Source organism: Chelmon rostratus, chromosome 9 (genome assembly GCF_017976325.1).
Source record: "Chelmon rostratus isolate fCheRos1 chromosome 9, fCheRos1.pri, whole genome shotgun sequence".
Lineage (NCBI taxonomy): Eukaryota > Metazoa > Chordata > Actinopteri > Chaetodontiformes > Chaetodontidae > Chelmon > Chelmon rostratus.
Genome location: NC_055666.1, coordinates 26475194 through 26494509, shown reverse-complemented (window position 1 = coordinate 26494509; position 19316 = coordinate 26475194). Strand labels below are relative to the sequence as shown.

At 42.7% G+C, this 19316-nt stretch overlaps 1 protein-coding gene across 1 annotated transcript in view; it reads left to right on the top strand.

The window, feature by feature from the left end:
* slc36a1 (solute carrier family 36 member 1) overlaps nucleotides 1-18071 on the top strand; it is a 39124-nt gene extending 21053 nt beyond the window's left edge. Inside the window, exon 12 of the mRNA XM_041943963.1 lies at nucleotides 15451-18071. Coding sequence (XP_041799897.1) covers nucleotides 15451-15725 — 275 coding nt within the window. The 3' untranslated portion in view covers nucleotides 15726-18071. The remainder of the gene's footprint in view (nucleotides 1-15450) is intronic.
* The last annotated feature ends 1245 nt before the right edge of the window (nucleotides 18072-19316 follow it).

The window sequence follows — 19316 nt, the reverse complement described above, 5'->3', positions numbered from 1 at the left end:
AGAGGCTTTTGTCTTTGCTACACCACTGCTGCCATATTTTAGCGATGCGAGTTTGCTTCTCTTGGTCTGCGTTGCAAGGTTATCTGAGTGTGCAGCAACAGAGAGGCTGTCAGCGTTCAAAGAAACAAACCCCTGAACGGTGTTACACAGAGCAGGTGCATCGCTCTTCAGATTTAGTCTTCTTAAAAACGTTGCGAAGAGAAGAAGTATATTTTAAAATGAAGAGGAAATGGAATCACATAGACATTAATACTCCAGCAGTAATTTCCTGAGAGACGTCTGTCAGTGTTTGGAAGACTTGCAGAGCCTGAACGTTTTCCTGAAGGAGGTCTCATCTTAAAAGTTTGCAAAAGCGAACAAGTATTTAAGTGAAAAGGTGGCTAAGATTTGAATGTCTCAGTCTCCAGTGTTTGGAGGAATTATGGAATTTTGTCTTTGAATATCTGACTTTGTTTGTTTACTTGGTATGTTCTTTCACATTTTCAAATTAAGTTGCTTAACGTGAGATCAGTTCACCTTACTGGCAATCTGAAACGTCTGAAGGGCTTTCAAATGATGGTGCAAAATGTCACATTAAGTTTAGTAGTGACTGATGTCCCAAAGTTATTCTGTTCCTCTGCTATGATTTTACTGTGGAAGGTTTTCAAGTGGCAGAGCCATAAAACAAACCTTGGCTTTACTCAATATCTCTAGTTGCTACAACAACAAATCCTCGCCTCTCCCCGTCATTGGTTTTAGCTTGAGCTCAGTCAGATAAGAGTTAAAGGAGAGACCGGCCCTAAGCAAACTCTCCCTCTCGTTCTCTCTCTGCTGGGCTGTGCTTTGACTTGTGCTCCAGCATGAAAGGTCAGTTCAATTCAATGCAGGAAGATTTCTTTTGAAGTGAGCACTCTATTCTAATTTACCAGAGATAGGCTGAGGGGTGGAGGAGCGTACTGTTGCTGTTACTGTTGTTTTGGATCAGAGAACCTCTGAGTGGCAGCTGTAGGGATGAGATAAGATAAGATAAGACTTTATTAATCCCCAGCCGGGGAAATTCGGGTGTTACAGGCAGCAGGCAATAGCAGTAGGAAAAAAAAAATAGCAACAGAATAGAGAAATACAAAATACATAATAAGCTGATGATATATATGCACATTTTATACAAAGGACTATATAAAAGAAAAAAATATGTAAAAATATATATACTGCCACAAAGAACTATAAGAAATATTGCCATGAAAATATACTGCCAAAAATCTTGAAAGAAGTTCACAGTTTTAACACAAATTGCACATGGTGGGTACAGATAAAGTGAATATATATTGCACAAGGTATTTTGTTAATGATGAAGCACACATCAGTGGAAAAACCAGTCTGAATGTGGGCCCAGTGCTACATTACGCAACGCTGAAGTTGAACACTCTGACAGCTGTTGGTATGAAGGACCTGCGGTGGCGTTCCTTCTTACAGAGTGGATGCAGCAGTCTGTTACTGAAGGAGCTGCTGAGGGCCCCCACTGTGTTGTGCAGGGCGTGGGAGAGGTTGTCAATGATCGATGTCAGCTTGGCTAACTTCCTCCTCTCACCTACATCCTCAATGGTGTCCAGAGGGCAGTCCAGGACAGAGCCAGCTCCCCTGACCAGTTTCTTGAGTCTGTTACGTGCTACATGGCTTTGCCTTGTTTCTTGCAGTTGTATGTGTAGGCACGTCTGTGGAAACTGAATGCTAGAACTTTTTTCTACCATAACTCCCCCCTGCTGATGAGAACACTGAGGCTCAACCAAAATTAGCTTCAATAAACCCAGAACAATGGCTGAAAGACCATAACACACTAGCATTGTAATTTGTGCAATTGATCACATATGCAGCATTAAGTAAGCTTAAGTAAACTCTTGGTTTGGCCTGTTAACTAATGAAAAAATACACCTTAAACTTCAGTCATGTCACTGTTATTTATGTAATCACAAATAACATGTTGGGCTGTCCAACCTTTTCAGCATACAAAACCCTCTATCCTTAGACAAAGTACAGCTGAGGAAAAAACTGCTTAGAAAATCCTTTTAACAGAGAAGTAAAACTCGCTAAATATTTGACTTCCTTGACCCAAAGCCGGAAGAACTGAACCAGCTCACAAGATCAATGCCCGAGGTGCTTATTCTCAGTTGGTTTCCAATTCTAGCAACACTTTGAAATTAGTCATGTTGTTAACAGTTGGGACCGATGTATCCGTATGATTTGACATCTTCAGGTGGTATCAAAAAGGACAGTTTTTCTTTGCCTATGTAAAGCACTTTGAATTGCCTTTGAGTTTGAAATGTGCTACACATTTAAAGCAGCCTTGCAGCCAAGGTAATTCGTACCAATAAAGCCCCCCACCCCTTTGACCCTCAGTTCTGAACGAAGGAACACAGATGAATGGGTTGGGAGCAACACACTGACTGCACCAATTTTCACCACCATACATATTTTTTTTTCTACAAACAAACACTAATGCCACCATCAGTGATTTGAAAGATGCTACAATCACACAAATTCTCCATGTAATAGCACTACTGATGGGAAATCCAACCTATGTCTAGATAATTCTTGCTATGCATATAATCCCCTTTATTGGAGCTTTAAATACACAAGCCATATTCAGCCACATTGTCTTCTGCCTGTATGGTTGCTATATTGGCTGCACTGGTCATTTTCAAAAGTGCTTCCTTTGTCTGAGTCACTTTGCCACAGGCTTGAGCTGAGCAGCTAGCGTGTGTTGTTAAGCTGTTGATGGGAACAAGAGAGGACATGAGGATGTCGCGTGAGCCTCCTCCTCTTCTCTTTGTTTTTTTGTACCTCATCCTGGAGCACTGTGGCACAAAGGTGGCGTGCCACTGGGAATGCACGCTGCATGTTGCTGGACTGTAGTGCTGTCATATTTTTTTCCCTTTCAGAAACATGATGTGTGCACACATTCACCTTTTCATCTCGTGGAGCTAATTCACCTCTGTTGTTTGGCCTTTGCTTCCTGCACCCATTTCAGCTTATCTGAATTACCTTCTCTGTCTTGTCTGTTAGTAGCAGTGACACTGGAAGACCAGATGTAACTATGGGTACTTTCAGAAAAGCACCACAAAATAATTATAAAGCAGTTATAAACTGGAGAGGACCATAAAATGTTACTTTTTCTGAAACATGTGCATTTTTAAGCAGTAAGAAAATACCCTAATTTTTATTAACCAAATTAAATTAAAGTGAGGTACACCACTTGACCAAAAGTATGTGGACCCAAACTTAAATGTGATTGCTGAACATGTCCATGGACATTAATGTGCTGCTATTACAGTCATTACTGTTCTGGTGTCTCCATCAGATGTTGGATAGCTGCAGGAATTTGCTCCCCTTCAGCCAAGAGGGCATCAGTGGGGCCCAGCAATGATGCTGAATGGTGAGGTCTGGCTTGTTCCAGTATATCCCAAAGGTGCTGGATCAGGTTGAAGTCAGGGATATGGCGGACAAGTCCAGTTCTTCTTCACCAAAACTGCGAGAATTATTATCTTCTGTGGTACCCAGCTGGTACTGGTGATGGTTGTTGAGCCTGGTAGCTAAAGTAAATGTAGCCATAGCAACATTGGACAATGATGGTCAATCAAAGATTGCTATACGGTTGCCACCACCAGTGTGCAGAGGTGATGCTTAACAAAATGTGGTCAATCAACGTATGTGTTATAGTGTTGAGAATTTGTAGTGAAGTAAACCTGTTTCAGCAACCCGCCGTCACAAGCAGAGAGTTTTTAAACCAGCCTTATCTCTGAACAACAACCTCTGTCGCCAAACATCCGAGCCACAGCTCGCTTAGTGTGTCAGCCGAGCTAAAAGAAGCACAGCCACAGTAGCCGGACTGTGAGCAGACAGGTCAGCCTGGGGATTTCTGTCTTTAGCATGGACCTCGTGCTGGGTAGGGAAGGTCAGCCTCGCCCTGCAACTCCATCTTCCCTCATTTTCACTTCTCCCCAGCCTTCTTTCTTTTGTCAGCCTTCTCTCTCGTTATGTTTTGTCACTCTCAGTGTCTAGATCAGGGTTGTTCAGCATATTCTAGCCTGTGACCTGATTTTTACGTCCTCAAAATTCTGACACCAGAGGGTAGATGCAGCTGTAATCCTTACATTTGAGCATGATATAGTCCTACGTTGTGTTTTCAGGCTGTTGAGGCAACTCAAAGTGCATCAAAATTGTGATGTATTTAAACAAATGTAATGTATTTCTTTTATTAATATCTAAATTTAAAAAAAGCTACATTCAATACATCATTCCTCAGCTGCTTCAGTCAGCGGGTGGTGCTGTGATTAACGCTGTCACCTCACCGTGAGAAGGTCCTGTGTTCAAACCTGGGGCTGGTGCCCTTCTGTCACTGCATGCTCGCCCTGCCCGGGTTTCCTCTGGGTGCTCGGGCTTCCTCTCACAGTCCAAAGACAAGCAGATTAGGTTGATTGATGACTCTAAATTAGCCGTAGGTGTGAATGTGTCCATGAATGGTTGTCTGTCTCTGTGTCACCCCTGTGATTGACTGGCGGCCTCTCCTCTTGCTCAATATCAGCAGTGATCTGTTCCAGCCCCTCTATGACCCTCCAAAGGATATCAATTTCCAACACGTCTTAGAAATCTCATTTGATCCAGTCTGCACATCAAACAACCCCACATGGAGTCTCGATTGTTTTCCTTCTTGTATAGACCCCTCTGCTGTGCTGTTGTCCTCCTCTGCCCATACTCCAATTTTGTATCCCTCGTTGGTATTATTAAGCCACCCCCACACCAAGAGTTGACACTTAACCAGGCCTTGAAGGGAAAAAAGGCACTGCTGAAGAAACTGCATTGACAAAGACGTGTTGCTTGAGCACAGGAGCTGCGGAAAGTTCGGCAGGTAGAAATGAGACATTTACGTTTGAGGCCAACTCAGATGGCAGGTTCAACTTTCTGCCAGGCGACAGTTTTTGTTCTTGTTTCCCAGACCCTTTGTAATGTTTGTGGGCAAAGGATCACCACCAACACAGTGGTCTCACTGAATGAATGAGGCGGCTGCATTTTTTGGTGCTAATGTCGGTCTGAACACAGCCTAATACCCCTTTCAGCCCCACAAGGCGAGACTCGACAAAATTAGTCGTCTGAATCACAAAGTGGAGATGTAATACAGAAAGGAACAGGAACATTTAGTTGAGTGTCACTGATGCCAAATCTTCCCTTAACATAGGAATCAAGACGTTGAAGCACAAATAAGGACTAGATCATCTTCCCTGCATCAGTTAATATGTGTTCTGTCCAGGGAAATGAAAACATTTGATCTTTTCCTGTCTAATCCTCTTGGTATCTTCTGGTATAAAGCATCACACACAGTGGCTGAGTTGGAAAATATGAGCATGTCGCATGCAGCTTAGTATCCTGGCAAGATAGGACTTTTTAAGTTTGGAGAGTTTGCACATTTGAAGCAGGAGGTAAATGTTTGGAGACTGTGTGCAGCTTTGTACACATGAAAGTCAGCAGAAAACGGCACGACTGTCCCACTGTGACCCGAACTGATTTTCTTCATCCTTGTTAAGCAGTTACAACCGAGATGTAACTAGGAAGTACCAAACAGCTCTCGGCAGCTTGTACTGTATGCCCTCAGTGGGGGTTTTTTTAGGACAAAAGTTGTTCCCAGGCCAGGACATACAGGTCGGCAAAAGTGCTGTGACCATTAAAGCATTTCTTGCAGTTTCAGACCCCCCAAAAAATCTAGAGAAGCACCCGAGGGCTCTTAAATATAGATAGGTCAGTGTGATGTCAAGCCAGGAAAGGACAACAAGTCTCTCCCTGATCCCATTGCTTGTTCATCTTCAGCCTTGTTTGGTGAGGAGATAAAGTCAAGTGTCCACTGGGAGCTTCTTTGTCTACAGTGCTGCGGTCTTTTTATCATTATTTTTATTGTTGTATTCCCGCTTACAGCTAAATGTGCGTGTTGTTAAAAGAAAGAGGCTTTTGTATTAGTTTAAGTTTTTCTTCAACTTCTTAAAGTGAAAAGAACATTGGCAACCCTTTGACAATGAGCGCACTAACCCTAACCCTAACCCACAGGGTAAACCCTTTCGACTCTGATGGCCCCGTTGCTTTCCCTGTTGTTCGTTCTGTCAAACAATTTTAAATTTAGGGAGGCAGTGATGAACCCTCAGGTGGCCACTAGAGGGCTTCAGACTTTTGGTTTTGTCATCCGCTGAATAACTCCAGTATTTCTTTTGTGTTTGTTTGTTTCATTTTTGGGATCCTGCAGGTGTCACACATTGAAATGCTGCATTTCCAACAAATGGCATGGCAGGCTAGAAAGGTCTCTTGATGGTATTTTGTTGTACAATGCACCAAAAAGAAAGAGCAGCTCATCATGGTGTCGTACGAGAATATATAGCTTTGTGGTTTTGTGTGGTGTATTAAAACATGGCTTCTTTGAACCTTTGTTGTTTCACTGTGTGAGATTTTTCATCTCATGCATTTGATTGGTTATGACCTTTCTGTCATACCTTTAGTTTGTCTTTCAGGCAGAGCAGCAGAAACACACTTTTTAGTTATTTATTTTTAACTGTTGAGTGAACGGAGAATGTTATCATTCCTTTATATTGCTCAGATTTTCTGTCCACAAATTTGAAGCAGAAATTTTAATTTACTGCCCGCATTCATACCACCAGTTTGTCCTCATAATCTGGTATGAACTTTTCCATCTGAAGTCGGAAACATGATCACTCACCCAGTGGCCCGCTTTCCATTTTGTCCAGGATGTACATCAGGTATTATATTATAGTTTCACAAGAGATTGATATGGATTTATTCATGAAACTAGGCATTAAACAAGCAGCAAAGATCCTTATGTATAATACTGTCCCTCACAGCCATACAATTTAGAGCCATCATTTTCCACAATTGTTGGCTTTGCTGCCAAAAAGTAAACATTGTTGTAATTCCACCCTGAAGGCCACACTGTTCCTTTTATCACAAACATGCATGTTCACACAACACTCTGCACTCTTTCTGTTAGCGCGTATTACCCTGCACACACATTACATCCAGGCGACTGTTCAGTGCTAAATTTCTCTTATTTCAGAACTGAGAGGTGTCTTTCAATACGCCTGGGTGCTCACAGTCTCTGTAGACTGTTAAAATGCTGTAATGAAGTAGTTTGTCCTTGTTTCTACTTGACATTTGATTTGAGCTTTTTGTTCCAAGTGTTGTTTATACATCTTTGTTCTCATTTGGCCTTTTTACAGTGACATACAGTGAATACAACAGTAAAGTAACATATGTGTTTACATAGAGCATGCTTTGCATGTTGTGGTTCAGCTTCAGATCATTGAATGCCTTTGTGATCAGGGGCTCTTTGTGCTGCTGTGTCCCTGCACTTAAAATCACTCCACAGAAAAGCCCTCAAACATGCACATGATTACCTCTGACTGGTAAAGTTCTATTTAAGTTCTTCATGTCTTTTTTCCAAATTTAAAGCTGCCTACTTGACATAGACACCAAAAGCTTGTTTGCTTTAGTCGGGTGTAAACGATGCTGTACAATCTGAAAGGGACAAAATACACCTCTTATATATATCAAACCACCTGATGTGTCATTTTGATATGGTTTGTGTTATCTGTTTGTAACTCAGTGTTGTTTCTGCCTAAAATAATTATTCCTAGTTAAATAAAGATTAAGTAGAAATGAAATATATAATCATCGTAGTCCAAATTGATTACAGTCCCTTCAGCAGACTGTCACCTCCCGATTAAATGAATCCTCACACATGCTCATAGGGAAGAGTTGTTAATGACAACTTCTCTGACGTGTATTTTCGTAATTTCAACCACGATAAATTGAATTGGTAACTCTGATGACCGTACATCCCGTTTCCACTTGGCCACAGGTTTTGACTGCTCTTATAATGTATCCCAAGGGTTTAAATAATCTGTTTAATTTCCGAAGAAATTCTAGGCACTTGTAGAGTATCTAGAAGGAATGGTTCAGCAAGGACAGCCACCCCCTCTAACAAAAGCTAGTAATTGCAGAGCAAGGACACGTTCTTGCTTTTCTACAAGCCCCTGCTGGATGTACCCCTTCCTCAGGCCCACATATAATCTTTCTTTGTCAAGTGAAAATTATTTTTATTTTGTGTTGGAGCCATGATGACTCACACTGGCTTGAGGTATATACAAAGAACTGTTCTGAAAATGAAGGTACATTCACAACACTTTCCTCTATAACAGCAAAGTACAAAGAAAGTTTCTCAAACCCCTGCAAAGTTTTACTTCCAGTTTTAATATAAGTTTAAATTTAATTACTGAATTGTAATTATTTTTAGGAGTATGCAGATTATCTATATATGCACACACATACAATGATATACAGTACATAATAAACCCCCCTCTAAACACATGTATACAGCAATCCTATCTGAATGAATAAATATAATCAGTCACTCACATACTGTTTATTAGTATGATCTACAGCCATGCTAGCATACTGTGAGACAGTTTTTAGGGTGGTGCTTTAAGCAAACCGCTAACTTCAGCATGCTAAGGTGCTCAGAATGAAAGTGCTTGATGTGAAACAAGCTAACAGGGTCTCCATTTTATTTGAGCTTGTTAATATTTGCTATTTAGTGTTAAACAAGCACAAATGTGGCTGATGGGAATATCATCAGTTTTGCAGTTATTTGCTAATAAACCAAAGTATTTAGTCCTAAACAAAGGGGAAAATTTCACCTGGTGGCGCTAAACCAAAAGTCAGGGCATCACCAAAGTTATTACGCTTCATCTCGTGGGGAACATAAATGTCGTTACCAAATTTCACAGCAATCCGTCCTTTAGGCAACAGGAGTTTCATAAGAAGTCATCCCATATTTTTCATGATATTTCATTCTGGGCCAAAGTGATGCACCAGCTGAGAGTCAACCAGCAAGTCAAACTTCATAAAACGCATGGTGACACCTCCAAATGTCTTCTTTTGTCCAATCAATAATCAAAAAACCCAAAAACATTTCCCCATCAATCAACGAATGAAATACTCAACTACTTGTTACAGCACTGGAATAAGCAGAATTAGCTGTTTAAATCGACCTGCTATCATCTCTATGGATGGATGTACTATATGCTGACTCTGAAACAGTTACAGCTTCACCACTCCGGCAGATTCAGGTTCAATGACTTTAAAGTGATCAATCCAGAGCGCTGTCTGTTGGTTTGGATGAGAGTTTTTACACCTCAGTCAGTGGTGATGGGGGTGAGGAGAAAGGCTGACTGCTGACTCAACACAGTGATGAAGCAGTGGGAGAGAAGGAGGTGAGCCAGAGGTTACGTTGACAGAGAAATGGAAGGCAAGAAGACGGCAAGAGGGCAGCTGTTCAAACAAAGTGACAGAGGTGGCGTGTTTGATGCCAAGTTAATGATCGTTGCCCATGGCTGTTTGATTAAATGATATGCTCTGCTGGGAATAACAAGAACAGAGAAACTCCAAATCAACATATTCAAGAGTTTTATAACTTTGTCTTCCAGCATCATGGTTGATAGATTTGTCAGTGACAGGCTGGGCCGACAGATTGTCCTGTGGCTGGAGCGTCAAAGAGTCCTGTGATCATCAGGAAAGATGGTGTCCATGACCAAAACACCGAACCATTGCATGTTCAAAGAGTGTTGTCAATTGTCGCATCATCTAATTACTGTAACCGTCATGTCGATCAGCTACATGTCGTCATTCACTCTGGAGAGCGCCTTCTCCTGTATCTAAGGCAAAGTCATTCTGCTCTGTGCACCAGATTATTTCAGCTTGCTGTTCAGATAGTTTGATGGGTAGATATGGATTAAGAAAGTAACTTCTCATCTTAATGAGTGGCTAAGCTCGGGAGGGCCGTCAGGCTGTGAGTTCCTTTGCTAGTTTGTTGGAAAATCATAAGAGGCTGTTTGATGCAAGCTTTTCTTGGGATCGACAGCTAAAACTTCAGGACAACCAGCAAGAAGTACAGTTGCTATCCTGAGGACACTACAGTGGGATTTGACCTACCGAAATATTAACTAATGACTCAACAGGAACTATAATTTGACCGTTCAGTCTTAAACTGAGTCTCTTGTTCTTTTGTGTTTGTTGAAATGAAGTAAACACATGACTAAATGAGATGCGTCTTCAGTATTCCGGGTTTCCTGCAGTGCTTTATAGTTTGTTTAAAACAAACACCACCTCCAATGATATCTTAAAAAAAAATTACCTTTGTGAAATAATACATTTACCAGCAGGGAATATGAGCAGATGGGCTAAATGTGGCTGCTGTTTGGGTTGTCATTTATTAGCTAAACCATCACAGGATCTGGGGAGATCATGACTTTGCTAATCTGTTGAGGCATTTTGGCTTGATCCACTCAAAGGACGTTGTCTGATGATGGCCGAGTTCTTGCTGGAAAGGGTTGGGGATCTATAATTGGCCATCTGCTGTTATTAATATGAAGAAGACGTCTTTATGTTTCTGGCTGCGGTACTTTTGCAGCTTTTTCAAGTTTAATCTATCTGCTGCTCCTGCTGGCTCCATGCTGGGTTGATCCACTCCTGGCTAATTAACATTAACATATGCAGACCTTGACTGTTCATTTGCTGTTGGTCCCAGTGAAAACAGCCTCGGAGTCTGTTGGGGAGACTGAGCTCCCTCCATCTGTAATGAGCTACAGTCCGCTGAGCAGCAGATCAGCCAGCTCTGACTGTGCCAGATGAAAGCCGGCTCCTGTGCGCCGCTGCTGGAGGCAGCTGGGTCCTGTGGCTGCGTCCTGCTTGGCGATTGCTGACGGCGAGGTGAGGAAATGAGACAGTGCCTAGTACATCCAGATTGACTGCGAGGGAAACCAAGACCCTCTCTATTAATCTTTGATCCAACTTCAGAGCACCCCCTTCTCCTGGATCGGACTCTATGGCTCTGGAGGTAGTTGACTCCACCTGGCAGAGGAGCTGCAGCTCCCAGTGGATTAAAAAGTTGTGGAGAAACTGCCCGCTGACAGTCTAAAGGCACCCAGACCCCACTTCCCTCCTTCACTCTGAGTCTTTTCATTTCTTCTTCCGGCTGCTTATTTGAACTGGCCCGACCTGCCCAGTGCATCTGTTCAATCTGTTGGTTGTAAAGATAAAAGCTCGGGGTGTCTAGCTGCTCGATAGCATGTTGCCCTAAAGACTATTGTTGTTGTTATTGTCTTTGTAAACTCTGCATTTCGTTCGGGCCTCCACCCGTCTTGACTCAGGGTTTAGCTCCAAGTATGAGGCTCTGCAGAACTGGCTCATGGCCGGTTGTCCCACCGTCAGTCTCTCCACGCAGCATCTGTTCAGCGTTGTTCAGATCAGAAGACGTCTGCAGACTGTGGTCGGATGTTGATTCCACATTTGTTCACTTTCCTGCCTGACATCCACACGCAGCTTTGTGTTATTCCTACTATCAGAGAATAAATAAATCCTGCTTCATTCTTTGTGGCCTGCAGGACCTCGGGTGCACAGATTCCCAGTTCATGTAGCCTTGTGCATTCGTGGCCACCAGGCTGTTTGTGTGTAGCTTTGCTTTCTGACAATATTCATTTCATTTTTCTTTTTCATTGTTTGATTTTAATTTCTCGCTTTTAATATATTTTTTTTAATTTTCTATCTGGAGTTGCAAAAAATACATTTGATTAATTGTAAACCCACACTGCAGATAATTGTACAGTATGTAAGTGAGTTTCTCTTCAGTCGCCATTTTCACAAAGACTTTAAAAGATGCAGATGCGATGCTCGGCCTTGAAGGTGCACCGTTGATGAGGTCACTCATTCACCTTGCCTTTATCAAACACGCTTTCCTTTTCCCAACATCATAAATACTCCATCATCACATTTTCTCCATCTCAAACGTCTCCGTCGTTCTCTGAAGGAGCGCCTCACTGTTTAGAGTGCTCTCCCGCACACTGAAGCCCCAGCAGGCCGATGGGAAGAAAGTGGAGTATTTTCTCTTTGTTTCTGGAAGACCGGAGGTTGCGCGACCAAATTAGTGTGCTCGGAGCGTTCCCTCTTCAGCCCTTTGAAGCCGCCTGATGATCCACGTTCTGCCTCTCTCTCGGGGGGACGGCAGCCAGCCTTTTAGCTTCACCCTTGCGGTTTATTTGCTATGAAAGCTCAGCGCATTCTTAAGGTATTCCCTGCCCCTCCCTGACTACCCCCTCTCCGTCCTCCTTCACGGCCGCAACGGCCTTGTTTGATGGCTCGTAAACCTTCAAATGCAGTTTGAAGAGCACCCTTCAGCTGCAAGGGCCTTTTCCCAGAAGTGACAGGTTTACTCCCCGGGAGCGTACGGTGGCGAGTTGCTTTCACCGTACTTGTCACATGAAAGCTCGACCTTGCCACCACCCCATAGGTTAATTTGACAGACTTTGTGAACACGCAGCAGCGCACAATTGATTAAGGTTCAAAGAGTCTTTTATCAGCCGCCGGTAATGGGTGTCCGACATACAGAGAACAAGAACACCCGACTCGTCCTCTCTACTGACTGCAGAGAAGATGCTAACAGACACAGCGAGCGGTGAAGTGTGTGTATTTGTGTGTGTGTGTGTGTGTGTGTGTGTGTGTGTAGCAAAGCAAGCAGGTCTGTGTTCAGGTCTGTGTTCAGGTGTGTCCGTGCCTGTAGTGATTGCCCATGTGCCCATTTAACAGTGTGAGCTTTGGTGCGGAGTTTGTCTGCAGGAAGAGAAAACATGCACCTTACAGCGCAGCGTGGGGTCAGAGCTTGTTTTGTCCGAGCACGGCTGCCCGACCCTGTTTATGGCCATCTCCACGGCAACAGGCGAAGGTGACTGTGGTCCCCGGCGGCCGCAGCAGTGTAGTGACCGCTCCTGCCGACATGTGAACGACAAACCCCACGATCACAGCTTAATTTTCACTCAGCGGGAGTGTCTGTCCTTCTCAATTTGTGGTCTTCTCCCCTGGTTTTCCGATTCCATTGTCATCTCTCTGACCTCATCCATCTCTTTTACTCCTCATCCTCTCTTTATTCCCCGCTACGATTCACCTCATTCCTCATCCACCCCTTTCCTGTCTTCGGAACCTGCTTCATCCTGTTTTCTACTGTATTTTCTAATTTTACCTACCGGATCTGTGCAGCAGAGCAGATGAGAAGGAAGAAACTGTCCCTCTTACCTCCCCAGTCATTTCCTCATCTATCTCTTCTGTAAGATAAAATCATTCTGGTGTGCCAGAGGTGTGGATGGGTAAAATCAGAAAAGATACTCTTTGCCAGAGAGACGGTATTATTAGATTCTTCAATCACCAAAATCAAATGAAGCCTGTTGTAAAGAGACCAAAGGTCACAGTCTGTCGGAGTTTCAATTCAGGATTTCTCCGCCATCCAAAACCTTTTTTTAAATGCAGACCTCAAGCAGTGATGGTTTTGCCACTCCTTATAACACAAGAAAATGTCAAGAACAGGAGGAGGCTCAATCTCTTCATCCCCATTTAGTCTAGTTTGTTTAAGTCTTAATGACAATTAGTCTATTAAGGACTTCACAACAGGCTGTATTCTGCACTGAGATGTGTGTGCATAGCAGGGTTTATACCAGAATTACACAGTCTGTAGAGTTTGACTTTGCGCGTTGGAGTTTCCCCAAAACAAAGATGTTTGCAGTTTTCTGTTATACAGAGTTGGAACTTAAGTTTAATTCCAGTGCAACTGCCTATATTGAACCCAGTGATTAATACAGAAGATTTTACATTTATATTATTACAGACTCTGGATTTCTTCACTTAAAGGATAACTTTCGTTTTTTACAACCTGGACTTTATTTGTAGCATTAAATATGACCATTTACTCACCCAGACAACTTTGGTGGCATTTGGAGTCGTTTTGAAGAAATTAGCCGTTGAAAGGACGATGCGGAGGCAGAGAGAGGAACAGCTGGCCAAACAACAACAAACGGCTGCACGTCCACGAGTAGACGGCAACTGGTGGTGTTCTTGTGGACAATGTTCATCGATGACAACAGAGGAGGAATGCTTCTGTTGCTCAGAGTGGGACTTGCGGCCAGGAGATACGCATTTGTTGTTGTTTGTCCTCCTTTCAACGAGCTCCTCGTCCGTGTACTCCGGCTCAAAACGGTAAGGACGTCCATCGTAAACAAAGTCATCGTCCACCACCTCAGAGTCGGAAAAATATTAATCCATTTTGTGAAAAATAACAGTCGCAAACTACAGCTAAACTAGCCGACCGCCGCAGAGTTAGCCGTGTTGTGGCTGGTTGCTCGCAGGGCGTGTCGCACGAAAATGACGTCACCCGCGTCAGAGGTAATTTCCTCGAGACGCTGTGTATTGATCACATGCTACCACGGGCTCAGAGGGGAATAGCACCAGCATATCATAACAAAATATTGGAATATGAAGGAGTTTCGCCGCAGATTATGCGTTTATAGAGGCTACGCATGGATGCCCCGAGTACTCGCATTATACGGATATACGCGCCGCTCCTCTGTGGCTAATTTCTTCAAAACGACTCCAAATGCCACCAAAGTTGTCTGGGTGAGTAAATGGGCGTATTTAATGCTACAAATAAAGTCCAGGTTGTAAAAAACGAAAGTTATCCTTTAAGTCAGTTTCAAACAGGCAGTCTATCCCTGAACTGTTCAGGAACACTTCCTGCTGTCAGGGACAGTGCCGGTACAGCCGTGTTGTGAATGAAAGCAGTAACATCACAGGGACAAGCACATTCAGGGTTCAGGGGGACAAAAAAAAAAAACTGCTTCTTGCCCGCCATGTTCCCACCACGTACACGTTCATCCGGCCTTGCCCCATCTTCTTCTTCTGTTGTTTGGTAATCGCCATCCATAAGCTCTCAGCATCTGCTCGCCTGTCCTTTGCCCCATCTATTCTAGCAGCCATGGCATGTGTGAAAAGGGCGGAAATGTTCAAATGAAATGTAGCTGCATGTGTGAAAAGGGATAATCACTGAAAGTCACTGTGCCTGGAAGGTTATCTCAGTAATTTGCATGTGTGAAAGAGGCCATACTAGCAAATAAGTTCATGGAGGGGGGAACCTGGTCTGAAAAGGTCAAAACCACAGCAACACTTGTGGTGTTAAGAACGACTACTGGGACCGGGTTTTGACTTGTAGCCTTCTTCAGGGTCAACATACAACACTTCCCAAAGATAAGTAAAATGAGTATGAAAACTTCAGAAGTTAAACAATGTGTTTAACAATACAGCAGCCAATGAGGGATCCACATATACATGGCTTTAGTTCGGTCATTTGATCTCAGACCAGTCAAATTCCTGTGCTGAATATAAGGGGTGTGTCTAATGATGTGGGTCCATAAACTGGAGAGATGCTATGAAAGCACCAGTCAATCAGTCTTTCAATGAAGAAGTCTGTTAACCAAAATTAATTTTTAACTCTCTTACCGTTAGAAATCTCCGTCTCATTGGGTCTCTGTGTTCGTCCTCCTCCAGGTGCCCTCGCCATCCTGATACCAGAGCTGGACCTCGTCATCTCATTGGTTGGATCGGTCAGCAGCAGTTTCTTGGCGCTGATTTTTCCTCCCATCCTCCAGATTATAACGTTTCACACCGACGGCCTGTCGCCGCTGGTGACCTTCAAGAACATCCTCATCAGCCTGATTGGGTTGGTGGGGTTCCTCACAGGAACCTACGCGGCCATCGAGCAAATCGTCGCCCGTAATGGACATAAACACGAAGAGACGTTCTCCACCTACATGGTCCAGTGATGAAGTGAAATGACTGATGGCAGGTGGAAGTCACACACAGGCCATTTAGAAACCATTTTAGGGCACATTTTTCTGTTGTTCTTCTTTGATTTGCTGCTGTTGGACACGGCGAACATTTTAGGATTCATCCATCACATGTTAAAGCATTACGAAGCGCTCGGCGTGTTTCATCACGTCACCGCTGCACTACCGCGTCCTGTTGTATCTGACATGCATGTCTCCTGGCAGTTACGTTCCAGGTCCAGCCATGTAGTACAATCTAATTATACGGTAATTGTGATAAGTCATTCCTTCAGGTAGGAGATACCTTCAAGAGATTTGAACAGTTTAGAGGTTTTTAGAGGTAAGTTTTCATTTTGACAGCCGGAATATATGATGTTTTAAAATATTTCAGTCAAAAATCAAACTACCTCACAAACTGGCATTGATTTGGTCTTTTGGAACTTTTTTTAACGTGTGCACTCATAACCATCTCATTTAGAGCTTTTAGTGTTTGACCACCCACCACCTCATTCAGGAAAAAGAAAAAAGAAATCAACATTTTTTTTTTGTTGCACTTTGATTTTTGCCTTATTCAGTAAAATGGCGCACTACTTTAAGATAGACAACACAAAAACTTTAGATCAAGTAACTAACTTTACAATAACTGTAGGAAATATGTTTTTAGAACAAAAGGGTTGGGGGTCCAAAAGGTTCTGAAGTGGAACCGGTTCTGTGTTCATGAGAATCATGGTTTCTCTGATCGGCCTGCTGCGCCCGAGCACGTGTACAGTGTTCACGTTCACCGAAGGAAAAAACTAGTTGTGTAATTATGACTTAGTGTCTCATAACAACGAGATCTTGATGCGATGGTCACAGATATGAGATCGGTATCTCATAATTCAGAGATAAACTCCCGGCTGTGAGCTGTGGGTCTTGTAATTATGAGACACTCCTGAAATGTTCCAAATCAGTTCTTCTTTGGTTCATGGAATGCACTTAAGTGCAAGTAAGCAACAAAATGATTTCACAAAGGGAGGAAGAACAGTTTTTTTTTGTTTGTTTGTCTGTTTATTTTTTTGTCTTGTCATAATTACATGAAAACAGATAGCATAGATAACATCTGGCTCAATGAAAATCAAAGGAAAACAGACATTTAACTTGTTCGTGAAGAATTGAGTTTCAAAAGTGTTTTTTTACTGTCGACATACTTCGATACGGTTTGCGAGAGCATCAAAGCAGCATTTGATAAGAACCCAGACTGAACCAGTCAAATCGATCTGAAACCCAACCCGAGAACAAAGTACATCAGACGTTAGAGACTTAGTTTGTGTTGGAGCTCTTTTCTTTAACACCTTTCTTCTCGATGTCTTCAAAACTTTTATTTTTCTGATTCTTTTTTTAATGTGTTTTTATGTTTTAATGTATTTACTAAATTAAGGGTTAATGGTACTTTTGAGTAGTCTTTTTTATTGACCAGCATGGATTTTTAAGACTTCCAGCTAACCTTGAAAATGTTGTTTTGGATTAATTACAGAAAGGCGCCACATGTAATATAATGTAATATGTATGTAATATAAAACATAAGTTTTAGTTACAAGCTGTAGGTATTATATTCAGAATATAAACGCCATCCACCTGCTTTACTGAGCAGACAAATGCTGTACCAACACGTACTGTTAAGTTCATTCTAAAGCTTCTGTACTGTTGTGTGTCTTCAGTGTTTATGTGGCAGTAAAATGAAGGTTTTTTTGATTTTTATCTTTCAAAAGAAATGCAGGTATTTATCAGTTGAAGGTGGTAAAAACTGAAAGCTATGAGCCTTATGAGTAAATGATTTGTAACAGCTGCTGGTTTGAACCGCAGCTGAAGTTGCTTTGTGTATATACCCATTTGTTGCACATGTAAATGTCACAAATAACTGTTTAATCTACTTTTAAATGACAAAACACACATTTTTCTCCATCTCTTGGATGGATATTATGTGCTTAAATACTTCCCACTGGACACTTTAAGAGAAGGATGATGATGATCATGATGATGTGCAGCTACCCAAAGGTGAATTTCTCTTTGCTCATTTAGGGGCTGCAGCTAATTATATTTTTAATTGTCAATCAATTCTTTGTCATTTTAATGAATCAGTTTGTTTAGTTGAGCAGAAAGAGGCCAACACATCATCCTCCGGTTAAACTGTTGTTTTATCAGCAGTTTGAAAAGCTCCAAACTCTCAGCTTGGACACGCCGGAGCCAACACACGTTTCAGATTTTTATTCGCTAAATTACTTAAAACAGATAAAGTCATTTTCATTTTAGCAGTCTTTCGTTTCTTTATTCCTTGCTCAGAATAAATAACATTTGAAGTATTCACATGTGCTTTACTGTTTTTTCTAGGTAGCTTTTAAAACTCGTTCTTATTGCTCCTGTCCTGCTTTTGGTTGGTTTATGATGGTTGAATTAAAACTCGAGTCCCTGAGAAGTCAGTTTGACCAGGACCACGACCAGGACCAGGACCAGCAGCGAAAACTAGCAGATTTTTTTCCTCAGGTCATGGTTCGGTTCCCTCCTCATGCAGGAACATTTCCAGAAATCAAATCTAAAGATGCATAGAGCGGGAAATCAGTGAAGCTACACCTCTGAGCTGACTCCTCCTTCCCCCCCGTCTTCAGTGTGGTTTGGCAGTTGTTCCAGCAGCAAAAACATAAAACAGCTCTTTCTCCAGTCGTACTCCCACCGCTGTCAAGCCATACAAGGACACTAAGATGATAAAGTGAAGCTCAGCCACAGTGCAGCCTGTTATCAGATCCATCAGTAATCAGACAGTTAACGCTTCACAGATTCTCACCGAACGAGGAAGACACGAATGCATGTGGGGGGTGTTGAGTTTCTGTTGTTTGTTTGCCTCAGGACGTGGTAGCATCCCACAAATGACCTTGAAACATTAGCTAACATGTAAAAAGGTTCAGCACAGATTAAATCGAGTACGGGCGACATGCCGTGTTGTCATGAGCTGGTTCATAATGAACAAAAGGTCTCCCTGATGAGCAGATTTACAGCCTCACACTCAGTAATGAATAGACGGTCTTCGCAGTGCTGGCTCCAGGAAGCCATCCATCTGAGGCTGCATAGGATCTGCTCGATAAGCCGCCTTCCTCCGGCCCAGTTACACCCACACTGCCAACGTCAGCCTAGACGCCACCATCCAGTTTCCACCGAGCGTCTGAAGAAACGGAGGCACCCCGAGGTCTTCTAATCTGCACGACTGCACAGTCTGAACCTTCTCTCGCATCAAAGGTTGAAACGCCCCCTTTCAGTTATTCAACAGATGATTTAACAGCGATTCAGCGAGCTTTCTGCCACACTTTGCTCCCACTGTTTTCCTGCAGCGCTGAGGTATCGCAGCACTGATCAGCCGCCGGCTATTTCTTCTTATTCAAGCCGAGGGGTCAAGAAACCTGATTTTACACTTCATAATAATGATTGTGGACATTTAAGGAAGCGTTTTCCCCTTTCATCAGTGAGTTTTGTCTTTTTGTGAAAATAACAAAAACACATAGGGTATGATCTTTTGAGATGCAACCATGTCGAGTGTCACGTGTCAGCCACTTCTCATGC